We start from the raw sequence: 18853 nt of genomic DNA, 5'->3' as shown, positions 1-18853 counted from the left end.
CTGGAGATGGAGATTCAGGAATCATCAGCTTTTAGATAGTTATTATAGCCATGTGATGGGATGAGAAAGAGAGATGGTAGTGAAAAGAGGTACCCTGAGGAACACCCAGTTTTAAAAGACAAGCAATAAAGAGGAGCTGTGAACCAGAGTTTGTCTACTAACTGCAAACAACCCATGATGTATATGTGTCATTGCTCAAAGTGTTGTCCAAAGTGCACAGTTTACATCAAATGTGTTTCCATTGCTCTAATTCTGATGGTTTACTTTTTAATAAATCTATGAAACTGCTCAGAAACAGCTTAGCATGGTAAACTGGACTTTTGTATCAGGCAGATGCTAATCCTGGCTGTAACAATTATTAGCCATATGACTTTGGGCAAATAATTTAATCTCTTTGATTCTTAATTTTCTCACGTATATAATGAAAATGATAATATTCACCTGAAGTTTTTTGTGTATAGATGGAGTAATGTATTTAAAACGTTTGATACCTAACATTTTTAAAAGATAATAATTTTTATTATCATGTCAGCATTGCTATTAGTGTTAAATATTAGAGGTACTTTTCTTCAAAGCAATTAAGCTATACATGTGGTTGCTAGAAAATGCCTTCTCTTCAGACGATACTGGACTACTTATTCCTTCTGGGCTCTATTTTGTTCTCTGTTGGATTGAGTGGTTGGTTGTTTGAAAGCTTGGCAGGGAGGGGGACTGTGGTTAATCCCTCTTCTCCTTTCTCAACAATGCTTGTAAAAATTTTATCCATCCTTTAAGGTCTATATCAAATAATTTTCTATGGCTGTATCTCTGATTACTCCCTAATTAGAGAAGAATGCTCTCACTTTTGGCGACCTATAACACCTTTTAGATTTTTTTCTCTTGGTACTTTTCATTTGACCTTACATCACAGTCATTTGCAAGCTTAGGCAGTTCTTCCTGAATAGTTGACTTCTTGGATTCAAGGACTCACCTTCACGACTCCTGCAGTGCCTAGCACAATGTCTGGCACAAGGCAGAACCTTTATAAGTAGAAATTGAGGGGCACTGAATCAGATTTTTGCAGTCAGGATTTATGCACTCACCGTCCTCACTCACTCATTTGACGTATATGAATGACACATCTCTCATACCCTTCTATCCAGAGATCACTGCTGAGATGTTTACATTCATATTTTCTCTGATAGTCAGGGTCTAGAGGCCCTGAGATAGATATGAGAAGAGGACAGTACCTAGGATCATGGTTAGGTGAAGATCCTCATGGAAGATGACGAGTCTGTTTGCAAGCCATAACGCTTAAAAACACACTCCATAGAGCGAGCACATATAAGCCAAATTCTAGCAGGAAGAATGTTTTCAAAGTCCTCCAGTCCAACAGAGTCTTCTTGTCACCTAAGATTTAATTACATGTAGCCCAATACTGATGCCGCCTACAGAAAGCCACTAGAATTACCACCACCACCCTCTCCAGATTTCTAAGAATTAAGGAGTAGGGAAGGACTACTTGCATTTATCCTGGGCACCTCTAGCTCTTATTTTCTTGTCCTGCTGGGTTCTCTTTACCTGTGCTTTATCTTCTCTCCTACATATGCTATCTCTTGTCCTGAACCTTATGTTGGATACTACTCCGTCGCTTTTGTAAAGAACCCCCCAACACAAGTGTGTATCAAGATATTTGAAATCAAACATGAAAAGTCCTTTTCAGGTTGTCGCAACACCACCTGACATCTCATGTAGAGTGCTGACCAACCCCTTCCTTTCCTGGTTTCTCTTCCCTCCTCCTTTCTTATCTTTTCTCAGCTGGCCTCAGCCCCTCCCCTCCTCTTCCTATTACTGTTTTCAGGCAGAGAAAACCATCTCTCCCTTTGTTTAACGTGAGCCTGTCTAAATCATACTCCAGGGCAGAAGTCACTTTTCACATTTGCTGGCCTCCAAAAGTTATCGATGTATTTTGCAAAGGAAGGAAGGAAGTAAAGAAGGAAGGGAGGGAGGGAGGGAGGGAGGAAGGAAGAGGGAACAGTTTTCCTTCATCAAAGGGATTTTGCCTCTTTGGGCAGGGGGAGGCATTTTTTCCTCTCATCCACACCAGGAACAGAATGAGAGGGATCAGAGTCAGAGAAGACAACAACCTGCCTGCCAAACTTGAAAAGACAGAGTGCCTCAAAGTCAACAAGGTAAAGTAAAACATCAATATAAGTCAAGCAGAGATACAGCAAAGTAAGTCAGGGGCCAATCATAAATTAATGTCACAAAAATTTATGTTCTGTTTACATCATCTCTCCTTATATGGGTGGACTGCTCCTGCTAGCTTAAGCAAGGGTCCTTAAAACAGCAGAACTGGTCCACATACCCAAATAGATTATAAACTATTTCAGGGAAACATACTTTGAGATCATCTCCCAAAAGTCCTAGAACAATAAATTACACAGAAAAAAAAGCACTTTCTAAATACTTTGTTGTAATGACATATACTTTCTCTGATGAGGAAATACTTACACGACTCCCCTCTTCCCAGGTGCTATAGTCAAGGCAGAATATGAGAAATAACAAAGGGGTTCTCTGGCCTTGTGCCATCATCAGCATAACTGCTGGACACTCCCTTTCCTTAGCAAGGTCGAGAGATGGCTGATCCTCATAGGAGATTCAGAAAAATCCCCTACATGGTCCAGAGGTTTCACACACTCTTATGGACTGAATGTTTGTGTCCATATGTTGAAGGCCTAACCCCCAGTGTGATGGTATTTGGAGACTGGGCCTTTGGCAAGTAATTAGGCATAGATGAGGTCATGAGCAAGGGGCCCCAGGATGGAATTAGTGTCCTTATAAGAAGAGACACCAGAGAGCACTCTTGCGTTTGTGTTCTCTCTCTCTCTCTCTCTCTCTCACCTGTGAGGACACAGTGAGAAGGTGGCCATCTGCAAGCCACCTAGTGAACACTCACCTGAAACTGAACCCTACTAGATACTTATCTTGGACTTTCCAGCATCCAGAACTAAGAGAAAAATAAATTTCTGTTGTTTAAGCCACCGAGTCTACAGTATTTTGTTATGGCAGCCCAAGCTGACTAAAGCACACACACACACTCGCACACCTGTAAACATGCATTATTTTCATGAGAAATATATAGAATAAAAAATAGAATTATTATCTATTGTTCTTAAGCCAATCATACTGCACCCCAGAACATAAACTACCTCATTCTAAACAGGTTCTGTTTATTTAGAGAAATGTGGCTTGCTTTTGATGTTCCTGAAAAAGAATGAGAACATATGTGCTCTCCAGTATTCTGTGGGAGGAAAGAAATTTGTGAGTGGATTGTGCTGTGGCCTCACAATTTCTGTCATGAGAAAGGTAATAAAATGGGTCAGAGCACATCTCCATTCCCATCCTCAATACCTCATAATCGTTCTTGCACTGAATCAGTTTTACCTCAAGCAATGCGTCTGTCGTTCACCCCATCACAAAGTTAGGGAGGCCAGCTCTCTTGTCCAAGACAGTTCTGAACGTCGTTCTGAACGTAGAAGAGCCGATCCTTCAGCACTGGGAAGAAGCAGTGGAGTGAATATCTGAATATGGCTGCGGAGTTCTACATTTTTTTCCTTGTTGCAATTTACAATAAAAAAGAAATCAAGGGAGCATCTTTCCCACAGTGCAGAGGCATTCTTAGTTTGGGCACACATTCTTCTTACCAGCTGCTGGAGCTAACTCTGCACTCTGCTCCCTTACAACTTCTGCTTCAGTGCCCTAGAGCTGAGCCCAATGACATGGGCTAAACTTATCTGAAACTTTAGGGTGTTCATCTGCCTTTTTGATGCCCCTTCCATCACTGGAAGATGTTTGTGACTCCTGATACTCAACTGTGTGGCTTCTCAAATCACCAACCGAATTATTCCATCTGAGGTGGGTGAGGATCCAGCCCACCCAAAGAGGATGGACTTCCTCTGTCTGTCACTTACAACACCCTCAGTGGTCTTACTCTTTATTCTCCATTCATAGTGCTCCTTAATTCAATTCTTCTCTTGAGATTCTTTTTTTTTTTTTTGCGGTACGCGGGCCTCTCACTGTTGTGGCCTCTCCTGTTGCGGAGCACAGGCTCCGGACACTCAGGCTCAGTGGCCATGGCTCACGGGCCCAGCCGTTCCGTGGCATGTGGGATCCTCCCGGACCGGGGCACGAACCCGTGTCCCCTGCATTGGCAGGCGGACTCTTAACCATTGCGCCACCAGGGAAGCCCTTCTCTTGAGATTCTTAAGTTCAGCTTTTTTAAGAAACCAGTTCCTAGAGTCCAGGTATCAACTGAATGAATGAAGAAATTTGCAACAAATTGAACTGAGTAAGACCTGGGAGGAGATAAAGAATAAATATTCTAAAAGTGATCTGTTCATTTGATGCAGCATTTTTCAGAAATTGTCCAAGTAATTGCTTATAGTCTAGTGCTGAAGAAATTACAGAAGTTTCACACGAATTAAATAAAATGGAAAAAAATGGTTATTAATCCACATATATATCAACCATCATATGTAACATTTTATGGATATAAAATTTTTCATTAGTCAGAAAAAGATCTTACCCTTCCCAAAAGATAGATCTCAAAGTGCTAAAGCACTTTGTTTGGTGTCATGCAAATATTCATGTATTTATTCAACAGTTACTCACATAAGAGAGATAATTAGGATACTTTTGGATTAGTTGGACAGATGCAAAAGTGACACCATCATATGGAACATTACCAGGTCTATCAGTTTTAAATATGCAGTTCTTGATTATTTTAATTTGAGGGAATTTTCATTATTTAACATTTTACAAATAAAATATATCACTATTATTATATTAAAACATAAACTTTCATGATTCAAATTAACATAAAGTTCAATTTACTATATCTACTATTTTGGAAGCCCAGGAAATTGCTGTAAGTCAGGATTCTGTGATTTGTAGTTTAGAATATTTACACCCCCATAGCATGTCAATTTATTCATGTAATTTTTATTGAATATCCATTATATATCAGGTTATGCTTAGTGCCAAGGGAGATGCATGGACTTCTAATTCATGGTCCCCTCTGGTGAGAAACAATATCTAGTTGAAGAGAGAGACATATAAATGAATTGATACTATTAAATGGGCCTGCTCCCAGGAGTCAGAACTATGTGTGTTTAAATTCCAGCTCTAGGACTCAGATTTCACATATTTAAAATGGATATAAAATCTACTGTGATTATAATAAAATATAAATCCTGTAATAAGTCAAGTTCAAAGAATGAATGGGGCATCAGAGAAGGAAATAACTAACTCTATGCAGGGAAATTTCCTCAAAGAAGGTGACTTTTGAGTTGAATTAAGTGGATAAACAAGAGAGGGAAAGACATACCAGGTAGAAGGGAAAAGCATGCATGAAAAAGCATGGTGTGTTCATGAATACTATGAAGTGGAAACTGATTAGAGTATCAAAGGAAAGGTGAAAAAAATATTGAAACGATGGTGAGTCACTTAATAAAGTGACTAAGAGGAACAAAAAGAGTTGTTAGATGAGACGATAAGGTAGAAATGATGTGATTCATGTGTAATTCCCATATATCCAACACATCAGTTATAAAACAGCAGTCTTATCATACTCTCAGCTGCCCCTTCATAAACCAAATCTCTAAAATGTTAACAATAGTAATAAAAATAACTGAGCTCATGTTGTTCAACTCTGGAAGGCACCCTTCACATTTTATTCTATGGTAATGATGTCCTCTGGACTTATGCAGCACCAGCATGCGTCTATGTGAAGTATACTAATTTATCAATTAAGATTTAGTATAATGAGTAGAGAAGTGATACTTACATACGTCCTCATTGTCTGCTCAGTGAACATGAAGATTCTTCCTAATGTCCTGGCACCATATCTTCCTATTCAGGTCCAGGTACCACCTCTGTTTCGGTACTATCTTCTGTATTGTCAAAGGCATCTCCTTCCTGGCTAATTTTACATCTACCATCTCAACAAAAAAGGTAAAAATGTTATTTCTCATGATGTGATGGCTCCTTGGAGCTTATTTGCATTGAAACAAATAAATCCTCTTGCCACTATAGTTCTCGATTCATTTCTTTAATTTAATCTGGTTACATCATTATTCATGATGATTTAGCATCCAGCATATCACCATGAATTCTGGCTTCCAATAACTCTCTTAAATGTTATTATTGTGCTTCACTGACGATAACCACAAAGGCAAGTCTCTGGTTATCTTAAACTCACCATTACAACTTTCTTAGCATACATATAGATCAACACATCTTCCAACCATGTTTTTTCCTGAACTCTTAGATCATAATCACTGCATTTTTAGAATGTGATCTCTTTCAATGTTAACTGCACTCCTGGCTTCCACACACAACCATCAACTGGGAGGATGGGTGAGAGACCTGGGGTGAAGCAAGGAGAGTGATCCTATCCTTGCAAGGGGTGTTTGGCAGGGCTCAAGACCAACCCAGGGGAGCACAATGTAACCACGGTGATGAAGGCAAGAGAGGATGTTGACTGGCAGGGTCCAGGGGCATTATGGAGGAATGATCTCCAAAGCCCTTGGAAGAGATAAATATATCCACCCCTAAAGACTATAGGAGGCTTTATGTGGAGATTGTGGAGGAATTGGAGTGACCACCCTGGGTGCCAGCATCAGGGAGCACATTGAATAAAGGACACCTGCCAGACCCCTGCCACCTTTGTGTACTGTAAACAGAGGCTGCCCTATGGGGACACAAACAACAAAGAGCTGCTGGATGGGACCACACATGCAGCTCAAGCCTAAGGGTCAGTTAACAGCCCAGACTCCAAACTCCTCTTGTGTCCAATGTGAGTCACACAAAACTCATCAGTCATAACCTTACTTAAGTGGGTAGAGGGGGAATGGAGTTGACCTAAGTAACGCTGGCAAATGATATTTTGACTGGAAATTGCGCTTGCCCGGCCAACCTCTCAGAACCAGAGAGGGCCTTGGGCTCCTGGATCACTCTTAGACTCAAGTGTCTGAATTCCCCTCAGGAATCTGATTGACCCTGTGTGCAGCGGGGAAGCAAGGCTCTTGGAGTTCTGCATCCTGGAGAGTCTTTCTCCAAAATTTTCAAGTCCGCTTTCAGTGCCTGGGCTGCAATGCCATCCAGACAGGGCATGTAGATCCTGGTCCCATGTGGATCCAGTTCTGTGGAAATGTCTTAATCAAAATTTTCAAGGTCTGACTCCAGGATTTTCCAGGAGCCCACCATCTCCATTTCTCCCCTTAAAGGCTCTCTTTGAGCTTTTTGATGATAGCAACAGATGTGGAAAAACATTTGATACAGTCAACATCAGGTCAAAACAGGGGTTGAGGGCCAATAGGGAGGAAGTGTGGAGCCTTTTTTAACTTGGTACAAAAATCTTCGTAAGCATCATACTTAAAACTGTAAAGCAATATTATTAGGGACAAAATAAGCAAGTTGTGAATAATGTACAGTATGAAACCAACTTTATAAAAATTTTAAAAATACACAAACCAATAAGGTTATAAATGATGTTTAAGTATGTAAGTGATAGACAATGATCTAATATCAGTGGCAACCTCTAGGAACAGGGAAAACAGGCTCAGTGTTGAGTATAACATCTTAATTTTTTATAAGAAAATTTCACCTTCTAACTGTTGCACTTCCTCAGTTCAAGATATCTTAATTATCCATTAGTGTACCTTTGTCCAGACTTCTTAATCCTCTCTTCCAATAATGCTTCTCCAAACTTCTTAAACTTCTTATATTCTTCTTGTATTGTCATCCTAAACTGTCTTAAATTTCTTCTAGGATAATTTTTTTTCCTAATTCAGTTAACTACCCTAGTCCTCCTTATCCATGGCTTCACTTTCTGCCATTTCAGTTTCTCAGGTCAACACGGTCCAAAAACATTTAATAGAAAATTCCAGAAATAAATTATTCATAAGTTTTAAATTGCACACTGTTCCAAATAGCATGATGGGATCTCATGCTGTCTGCCCTGGACATGAATTATCTCTGTGTCCAGCATATCCCACCTGTTAGCACTTAGTAACCCTCTCAGTTATCAGGTCAACTGTCATGGGATCACAGTGCTTGTGTTCAAGTCGCCCTTATTTTACTTAATAATCGCCCCAAAGTACAAGGGTAATGATGCTGGCAATTCACATCTGCCAAAGAGAAGCCATAAAGTGCTCCTTTTAAGTGAAAAGGTGAAAATTCTCAACTTAATATGGAAAGAAAAAGAATTGTATACCGAGCGTGTTAAGATCTATGTTAAGGACATATCTTTTATCTGTGAAATTGTGAAGAAGGAAAAAGATATTCATACTAGTCTTGCTCTCACACTGCAAACTGCAAAAGTTACGGCCACAGTGCGTGTTAAGTGCTTAGTTAAGATGGAAAAGGCATTAAAATTGTACGATAAGGTATTTCGAGAGAGTGACGACACCACATTCACATAACTTTTATTACAGTATATTGTAATCATTGTTCTATCTTATTATTAGTTGTTGTTAATCTCTTATTGTGCCTAATTTATAAATTAAGCTTTATCATAGGTAGGTATGTACAGGAAAAAAACATAGTATATATAAGATTTGGTACTCTCTGCAGTTTCAGGCATCCACTGGGAGTCTTGGGACTTATACCCTGCAGATAAGGGAGGACTACTATATCCTTAAAATCCTCTCTATCTTTTTGGTCCCCCACCTTTATAGTTGAGTCTTAGTAGTAAGAAGAAGCCATGTTTTGTATGCCTTACCTATACCACAGTTTCTATTCTTTTATCCAGAATTATCATAATGTTAAAATATTACATTGAATGCTTATAATCCATAACTCAGAACAGTATTAATGTTTCTTTTACATAATTAGCCCATAAGGAACTAGAAGTCCTCCACTGAAATGGGGAGAGAACAGTGGAACTTTCATAGCACCTACAAAGTTTTCAGGATGGCAACACATCTTTGAAAAATAACAGTCATGGACAATTATGTTAGATTCTTTTCATTTTTTTATTAATTGTAGCACAGAGAAAAGAGGCAAAATATTTAAAGAAATTTGTGTTCTTAAGACAGGGTGTTGGTTAACACCAACAGAAAAGAAAAACAGATGAATAAGCTCTGAGTTTTCATTTCTCTTTTTTTCCTCTTACTCTCAGGGTAGGCTGAAAAACAAAAAGATAAATATAATTACTGTTTATAAAATGGCATGTGTTTTTTCAAATCTCTTCAAATGAATGCCAAATTGCTTAGATTGCCTTTCCGCAATTTCCACCAATGAAAACAATTCAAGCCTCTCCTAGACTCATGGCAGTTGAATTCTTCTGTTGGACTAGGGGAGAGGACACAGCAATAAGGATTGTAAAGTCCTCTCTTCGTCACACAGGCTTTTCATCATTAACTCTCAGGGTCATTTACTTAACTCCTACTTTTTTTTTTTTTTTTTTTGCCACAACACACAGTGCGGCTTGTGGGATCTTAGTTCCCAGACCAGGAATCAAACTCGTGTCCCCTGCAGTGGAAGCATGGAGTCCTAACCCTGGACTGCCAGGGAATTCCTGACACCTACTTCTTACTTAAGTTAATTACAAACAAAAAAGTTGTCTTCTCAAAGTTAGACCTCTAGGAAGAAAATCTTGCCATTTAGGACTAAAACAAATCACATTTTGAAACGCCCAAATTTGCAAAGATATGAAGCTGGTTCCTTTCCTGAATGCACAATATGAAGGTTTTACCATATAGGCAAAGAGCAAGTTAAAATCTAATAGTGGAATAAACATCACAGTTTAAAAAATATGAAAATAATTCATGCTAAAAAATAGTTGGACAAATTGTTTCAAAAAGGAAGTTCATTCTATTTTTTATTATAATTTCCCCCAAAATACTACACCACAATGGGTAAAACATGTTTATGTTCAAACATCTAAATTTTAAAGTGGGCCTTTTTGTCATAAGAAGAGAAATTCTCTTAAAGCTCAGCATGTTGACACATTGGAAACTTAGTAGCAAATTATTTACTTGTAATAAAAGTTCACATAAGGTAGACCTATCATATTCTCCAATGAAATGAATTTGTTCTTGAGCTATATGGTTGAACCATATGAAATCATTGATATTGAACTGTTTTTGTACATACAAAAATGCACTTTCATATGGTCCAGCCTATTGCCTAAAGTTTCCCACTCCTGAGCCAGTACGTAGTAGAATGACTCTGTCTTCTGTGTCACATTGGGTCAGAACAGGCCAGTGGTTAACTCTCAAGCCCTGGTTTGAATCTTTAATTTTGGCTCCGTGGTTGGGTAGTCCTTGGGTAAAGTATTTAACCTATTTCTTGATCTATGCCTTCATTTTCTCATCTGCAAAATGGGAATAATAATGGTACTCAGCTCAGGCAACTATTTTGAGAAGTAAAGAAGTTAATATATATAATCAGTTTAGAACAGTGGTTAGCACTGGTCAGTTGATCTTTGCTATTTTAATAATAACTATTAAAATTAGTTTTTTAAAAAAATCTAAAGTGTAGTTACCTGAGATGCTTGTGGTTGTGTTCTTTTTAGGCTATGGCTTCTCGAGTTTTAACAACAAGTTTTGGACCCTAAATACAAAGAAACGACAGATGTGGGGAAAATATTAGCACCACTATTAGGGTAGAAAAGTAACATTTATACAGCCATTGGTGATTACAAAGTAATTTTATGTACATCACATCCCTTAATAACAGTTTAGTACTAGAATCTCTAGAAGGAAGCTCACCAGCATCATTGCCCCCAAAGGAATAAAAAAATTACTGTCAAGTCATAGGGGGAATAGTAAATGATTCAGACATCTAAATATAAATTTCCACACTAACCTGTAAAATAAACATTCAGATTCAACCAAATCACAAACAAGCATTTTCAAGAAAATGTTTAAATAAATTAATGCTTTGGTTTGATGATGTCTCTACCAAAACATCTCAGGCTTTATAAATATTTCTATCTATATTCATAAACATCACAACTTTGGAAACAGAACAAACATTACAAACACTTAGTAATAAACTACAGTGCACCAGGAGATTTAAAAGAAAAAAGAGCTATTTCAGTCATTTGGTAAGACAATTGTATGAAGAATAAGATTCCTGTTCTACATGCACATAATGTCTTTCAGATACTTCAACCACTAACCCCTAGCTTGATCAAATGCAACAGCAAAGGAAATTAGACATGTGAAAATGAAGGCAAACAACTCCAGTACCTCCAGAGCAAAGCAGGCCTCTTTGTCATCGGCTGCACAGCACTTGTCTACAAAAGCTGCAAAATCCCCCATAACAGTTTTCAGTTGTTCCTCTGTTACCTTGGGTTTGTGTTTTACCAGCTCAACGAGTGCACTGCATTTGAATGAAAACAAAAAACAAACCAAAAAAACCGGAAAAAAAGTTTACTCTCTACAGAAAAATGGAGATGGTAAAAATGGTATCGCTGCTACTTAAGATGCTAAGTCTTAGAGCCAGACAACTCTGGACCTGAGGCCCAGGCTTACCATTATAAGCTTCAATATTCTTATTTGCATAATGAGGATAATAAAATCCACCTTCGCAGGGTCAGTGGAAGGATCAAATTAAGTAATCAATGTAAATTGCTCAACATTTGTAGTGTCAGTAAATCTCAACAAATCATTCTTCAGTAAATCACTGGAAAGGATGATGTCATTGCATTTATATGGTTATTCAGATTTTGGAAGTAATGCCATATGGAAGTTTTAAAATTTGAGAGTTAAAAATGATCCTGAAAAACTTACTTATCTTGGGCTCCATTTAAAAAGTTTCTAATCTGAGAATCTTTATATTTGGTTATTGTAATCTGCCCATTCAAAGTTAATAATGGAGCGGCCATAGGAGATAAAACTATCCAATTCATGGGAGTGGGTGGTTCTCTTTCACTGACATCTACAGAGACAATAGTGCTAGAGAAAGAGTCATGTGGGCATGACAGGTTTTGCAATATGACTTTTAAATCTATGTCCATGATCAGAATCCACCAGAGATAATAGCAAATTTATGTTGCTAAATTTCATGCAATTATAACCCCTTGTGACAGCAATAGGGAGTCATGCCTCAGAACTCTAAATCCCAGATATTTTTAATCCAAGTTCCATTCTCAAAAGTCAGGTCTTGAGGGGTTGCCTTGTCTGTGCGTTGCCATAGAACAAACTGAAAATAACTATTCATGCCTAGAATTAAATTTTCATATGATTTCTACTAAGTAATTTGCTATCTGCAAAACTGCATCAGTTCAGTTTTTTCTGCTGGACCTAGCCTAAGCTGTTATTCTACTGCAGCTTTTATCCACAAGATTATTCTGAATGGTACTTTTTTTTTTTTCTTTTGCTAAGAAAACAAAATGCTATCCATTTTATTCTTGACACTTTTATCTGCTTAATAAGGTCAATATTTAAGTATTTAAGGTATATAATCACTACTTAAAGAAAAGTTGCTCATTTTAATTTACAATTCTCACTATCCAGACTACAAACACATGCAGTAATGAAGTACTCCTCACATTTGTTTCTTGATTTGTTTCTCATTCTCGGGAAGTGTGCATAAATCTGCATGGAAGGTGAATGTTTTCTCATCAAAGGCTTTGGGTGCATATGTTTCATCAACTGTCAGAGCAGAAAAGCATGGCCGTCTGTTCACCAAGGACTCCGTGCAGCATTTGGTAACTCTTTCGCTAACCGGTGTCTTCTCGTGCAACACGCACAACCGGTTCAGGACCAAGGACAGCTAAAAGCAGGCAGGAGAGCAGAAGTTCAAAGGAAGCATAATGAAAAGTTTTCCATGAACTCCTACCTTCCAAAGGACCAAAACAAATGTTATATTTTAACTAGCAACATTGAATCCTAGGTTGATTTGAGAAAACGATTTGCTTATTTTTAGAACTACAAATAATAAGGGACTTTGAAGTCTTCTCTTTTAATTAAATATGTCTACATTTTAAGAATAATTTATTGAGAAAATAATTGATTAAATAATTTGAGGTGAATCCTGATATATGTCTTGGAGTAGGGAAGAAATAGTCTTATACATTAAAGATCCAATACATTAAATTAAATACATTAGATTAAATACATTAAAGATCCAATGATGCAAAGCAAAAATAGAGGGTAGGGCTTCCCTGGTGGCGCAGTGGTTAAGAGTCCGCCTGCCGATGCAGGGGACATGGGTTCGTGCCCCAGTCCGAGAAGATCCCACATGCCGCGGAGCGCCTGGGCCCGTGAGCCATGGCCGCTGAGCCTGCACGTCCGGAGCCTGTGCTCCGCAACGGGAGAGGCCACAACAGTGAGAGGCCCGCGTACCGCAAAAAAAAAAATTTAAAAAAAGATCCAAAGAAAGTAAAAATTTAGAAAATTCCAGGATGGAACATTAAAAGTTCACAGAATTTTTTCAAAACAGTTTATCATTTTTGGAATCTTATCTAAAACCTCTTTCTGATGGTCAGGATAATACAGGTGACCAAATCCTGGCTGCCATTACCATATACACAAAACACACACACACACACACACACACACACACACACACACACACACACACACACACAAACACACACACATTAGCCCACCCTTGCTTCTGAAAGTTAGCTTTGTCAATATCTAAAAGCAAAAGTTCATCATTATTAACTTTATTATGTTCTAAAAGACTCACATAGTCTTCAGCACAGGACATTCTTTCTGATTCAGGATTCTTACAACACTTAGAGCCCACTCTTCCTAGGTTTCTTGAGACCTCCACGAGAGTTGGAGTTGACACTTGGGGTACTTTCTTGGTGTAACGAACTATGAGCCTATAACAACATAATCCACGTGTTTTCAGCCAGGCAAGAAACTGTCTTTTTCTAACACGTCAGGTCAAGCAGAGATCACTTAGCCAAAATCCACTAAGATGGTTTTCCATTCATAAAATTATCATCTCCAGGTTGGCGGGGTAATGTGGGAGAAGACCTTGTCCTGAGCAACTAATTAAGCCTAGCTTTGAATCCACCTGTGCTGTATAATCTTAGGAAAAAATTGTAATTTTTATTGTAATTCAGTGACATTAAGATATTTATTAATTGCTTCTTTCTTTCAATAAAACCTACTGAGAGCTTAACATACATCAGCACTGTACTAAATTTGAAAGACATGGATGAAATTTCTCACCCATGAAATGGAAGGAAATATACCTGACTCAAAAGGGATAGTGCAAGGATTAAATTAAAAGGAACAAAGCATGCAATCAACCTGATGTGGTATCTAGCATGTAATAATCATTTACTAAGAATGCTAATCACCATTGAAAGCCAATGTATGACCATAATCTACTCAAGGGAAGAGACTATGTCTTGTTCATTGTTGTTATTCCTAGCACCTATAGGTAGAAGAGTGTTAACATGTGTAAGCTGAACAATAAATAACTAAATGATGTGTCCCTTCCTGTCTTAACTTCCACAGATAAGGCTCTATTTAATTGGGACATTAATCCATCATCTTATTAAGCTACTGCTACTGAAGATCTACTATTTTCTGCTCTGTGAAGCATTGCTGTATTTTGTTTGCTCATAAACTATTTCTTAACTTTCAAATGGCATCCTCAGTTCCTATATCCCAAGATTTGATATTTTTCCTCCCAGACTTAAGAGCCCAATTTTTTAAAGTGCACTCAAATATAGGCCTCTTCATCCCATCAACTATTTTATTTCATTTTCTCTGGTCTTTCTTGATGGAGAGTGATTAGAAATGATACTTTATTTTCAAGATTAAAAGTTCTATGATAGGGCTTCCCTGGTGGTGCAGTGGTTAAGAGTCCACCTGCCAGTGCAGGGGACATGGGTTCGAGCCCTGGTCTGGGAGATCCCACACGCCGCGGAACAACTAAGCCCATGCACCACAACTACTGAGCCTGCGCTCTAGAGCCTGCAAGCCATAACTACTGAAGCCCGCATGCCTAGAGTTCGTGCTCTGCAACAAGAGAAGCCACCACAACGAGAAGCCCGCACACTGCAACGAAGAGTAGCCCCTGCTCTCCGCAACTAGAGAAAGCCCATGTGCAGCAAGGAAGACCCAAAGCAGCCAAAAATAAATAAATAAAATAAATAAATTTATTTTAAAAAAAAGTTCTGATAGGTGGTCTATAAATTGGCTTAAATATTTATTAAATGAACATGAAAAATTTAGTCAATAAGCAAAAATACTTACGCATTTTGGAATTGATACTCTCCAAGTTTTTCAAAAAGTTCACAGTTTTGTTTAATTAAATTCTTAGGCTCCTCCACAAGAGGCTGAAGTTTCTCAAACTGAAAAATAAAAGAATAGTGTTTACAACATTCTCCCTGAGGACCAGATGCAGGTTGTGTTTCATCCTTCTAGGCATAATGAGATCCTTCCTCCTTTCTGCCCAAAGCCATGAAAATAGATTTTTGATGTCAAATCTATTATAATATGTCCAAACTGTTTATTTGATGAGACCGTATGAGATAAGTGATTAAGAACATTCAGACTCTGGAGTGCAACTGCGGATGTTTGAGCCAGGTCAACCTGACTCATGTTCTAGTTGTGCAACTTTACTTCCCATCTCAAAGCTTTAGAACCCTCATTTCTAAGATGGAGATGAACATGGTACTCACCTCAGAGAATTGCTCTTGTAGACTACCTGAGCTAATGAAATTAAAACATAGCCTGGAATATAGTAAAAACTCAGTAAATGATGGCTATGATTGTAAGTATCATCATTATTAAGCCGTCTCTCCAGTTGGACCCTGAGCTTTCTGAGATAAGAGATTTTACCTTGGTCATCAGTTCCTGTGTGGCACTTGGCATATAACCAGTTTCTTGGTAGAGGGAAAAAATGACTTTCCTCTGATTCTTAAGTTTGCGCACCACTATATGTGCTAGGAGTACCAAATATCTCAAACATGATAAAATTCTATTTTAGCATAGCTAAATATGCTAAATATTCTCAAAACAGATTTCCTCTCCGCACTTCGTTTCTTGTAAAACCATTCTTAAACTGTCTCAAAAAAGGATTTGAAAATATTCTAAAGTACTAGATTTCAGAATCTTTCTTATGATACTAATTCTTGATACTTAATAAAACTGGAATCAGGTTAACTTTCTTTATATCTACGTTAAATCTCTTAACATTTAAATTTACTTTATTTTGTTCTCAGGAGTGTAAAAAGGAGAAAAAGCATGGTCAAGATTTTGTGAAATTAGGGCTTCCCTGATGGCGTAGTGGTTGAGAGTCCGCCTGCCGATGCAGGGCACACGGGTTCGTGCCCCGAAGAAAGATCCCACATGCCGCGGAGCGGCTGGGCCCGTGAGCCATGGCCGCTGAGCCTGCGCGTCCGGAGCCTGTGCTCCGCAACGGGAGAGGCCACAACAGTGAGAGGCCCGCGTACCGCGAAAAAAAAAAAAAAAAAAAAAAAAAAAAAGATTTTGTGGAATTAGAGATTGCTCTCTTTGATCTTTCTATTTAAGGCTATTATTCCTATAATGTTTAAAAGCACAGAGTTGAAACCATCTTAAGAAAAAATCTAAATTGCACTATGTAACATTCTTGCGTTATTTTTCTTTCCTGTTATTAGAATCATCAGTTAAAGAGCTATATATTTTTTTCCTTCCAGAAACCTACCACTGTGGCATAGCATGCAGGAGGATCATCTTTGGCGCAGCAATCCTCCAGTGAGGCTTCATATCCCTTGGCAATTCTCAGCAGCAATGAGACAGAGTACTCAGGATGCTTTCTCGCATACTCATACAAAAACCTAATTAAGATGACAATAAAATAGATTTAGTTGGACAAATGAGCAAGACAAACTACATAATTGGGACTTCCCTGGTGGCCCAGTGGCTAAGTCTCCGCACTCCCAATGCAGGGGGCCTGGGTTCGATCCCTGGTCAGGGAACTAGATCCCATATGCATGCTGCAACTAAGAGCCAGTGCAGACAAATAAATAAGTAAATAAAACATCAAAAAAAAACACCCCATAATTAACCACAAAATTAACTCATATCATAAAGGTCTGAATTTGACTAAACGCCATGCAGTAAAGCTTAGTGGCTAAGGACTTGGGAGTTCAGAGTTAAAGCTATCAAATCCTGGCTCTGCCACTTATTTTATTATATCACCTTAGGCAACTTATTAAAACTATCAAGACTTTGTTTCCTCCTCTGTGGAATGGGGATAATAATAGTGCCTATCTCATAAGGTAAACTGTAGGAAATAGATGACGTAATCTATGTGAAACACATGTGGTCTGGCACATATTAAATGTCTGAGGAATGACACCCGTTACTATTAGGTATAATTTGTTTGATTCGGACTATACCTCAAAAAGGTTCTGATAGATTAATAGAGATATTTTCTTAATTTTTTTCCTCTCTGTATGAGTAAATTCTTAATGGTTACATAATTTTATGAAATATTATTTAATGCACAGAATACTATTATAATTGAGCAATAAAAATGCAAAGTTTATCACTACACTTACTGACTTTATATAATCATCGATTTTGTCATTTAATTGCTGTCATTTAACGCTGCCTTGCCATGCTACCAGACTTCTGGTCTTTTTAACCAAATATAAAGCACCTGGTAACATTCTACTTCTCTTTATAGTTCTTTGCTGACATCAGATATATCAATAGATAGGTAGATAGATAGATATAGAGACATAAAGATGTATTACATATATTCACAGATATATAAGTTTAAGAAATATTCTTTGAATGAATGCATGAATGGATAATATGTATATAATTTATGTATACACAAAATATTTCTACAGGTATTTCCAGAAATATTCCTAAGGACTAAGGAATGAAATGGGGGTGTAAAAATGAACTTTTATTATTACTTTGTACTCTTCTCTATTAATTGAGCATCTGCTATATGCATGTATAATTTTACAACAATTTTTAAAATTAATTTTTTCCAAAAATGTTTAAAGACTGGGAGAAGAAAGAATAAAGAAACATTGTAGGCAACATGAAGATTGTAGCAATTCCAAAGGAAAGCCTAGAATAATTTCCTAAATCCTGAGACCATATAAAACTATGAAAGATCATTCCTTATCCACTTACGTGCCCAGGAAGACATCTTTTGCTTCATTATAGTTTTTGCAAACTTCCTTATCTTCAGCAAAATCAGCAGCTAATGGGGACAGGTTTTCAGGCAACTCATCTTTTTCCACCTCTGAAATGCAGTGGGATTTTTCCAACAGAGGCTTATCACAGCACTTCTGCAGTTTACTGGAGATTGTAGCTTGATTTTCACATATATACTTGGCAAGATCCGCCTACAAGCAAGTTGATGGAAACTGTTCAACGTAAATTGACTTTGCTGTGCTTCCTCCCTAGACTTTTACTATGTTGGCAGAACAAGTTCATTTTATTCTAAGACCATACATATACCAACCTGCGTTCTGTGAATATTTTCAGTCTGTGCTGCTAAGTCTAGAGACACAGATAGAACTACTAAAACATTTCCACTTGATTTGAAAAAAACTAGTCAGTAATAAGGTCTCATATCTGTTATTTATTAATTTTATATTTCTACTGTTAAAGCATTTAAATTTTAAACTAAAACTCAGTACTGTTTTGCCAAATACTCCCCACAAATTAAGTGCAGGCATCTTGAAACCAAAAAACTAAAGTGTTACAGATTTTTGAAAAATTAGTCAAGATCACAGTCACAGACCCTACTTACACATGTAAAATATCTGCCTTAAATTTTCCAGAAAGTGTACTAAGAGATTAGTATTCTGGTATTTGGTCATATTTTTCAGTTTGAGAAAAAGATATGCTAAATATTTGTATTTTTAACACGGACA

The 18853-nt window shown here is 37.7% G+C and overlaps 1 protein-coding gene across 10 annotated transcripts in view; it reads right to left on the bottom strand.

Annotated features, from left to right (window-relative positions):
• Positions 1-8998: 8998 nt before the first annotated feature.
• The window catches only part of ALB (albumin), a 140308-nt gene continuing 130453 nt past the window's right edge, over positions 8999-18853 (bottom strand). For all 10 annotated transcript variants that reach the window (XM_027087551.1, XM_027087552.1, XM_027087550.1 and 7 more), the window contains 8 exons: positions 18105-18319; positions 16654-16786; positions 15219-15316; positions 13690-13828; positions 12545-12768; positions 11241-11373; positions 10532-10599; positions 8999-9169 (listed from right to left, as the gene is read on the bottom strand). In XM_027087551.1, coding sequence (XP_026943352.1) covers positions 10558-10599; positions 11241-11373; positions 12545-12768; positions 13690-13828; positions 15219-15316; positions 16654-16786; positions 18105-18319 — 984 coding nt within the window. In that variant the 3' untranslated portion in view covers positions 8999-9169; positions 10532-10557. The remainder of the gene's footprint in view (positions 9170-10531; positions 10600-11240; positions 11374-12544; positions 12769-13689; positions 13829-15218; positions 15317-16653; positions 16787-18104; positions 18320-18853) is intronic.

The sequence above is a fragment of the Aethalodelphis obliquidens genome, unplaced genomic scaffold (assembly GCF_003676395.1).
Source record: "Aethalodelphis obliquidens isolate GAN/ISIS:26980383/991018 unplaced genomic scaffold, ASM367639v1 scaffold59, whole genome shotgun sequence".
Classification (NCBI taxonomy): domain Eukaryota; kingdom Metazoa; phylum Chordata; class Mammalia; order Artiodactyla; family Delphinidae; genus Aethalodelphis; species Aethalodelphis obliquidens.
This window is presented reverse-complemented; position numbering and strand designations above follow the sequence as displayed.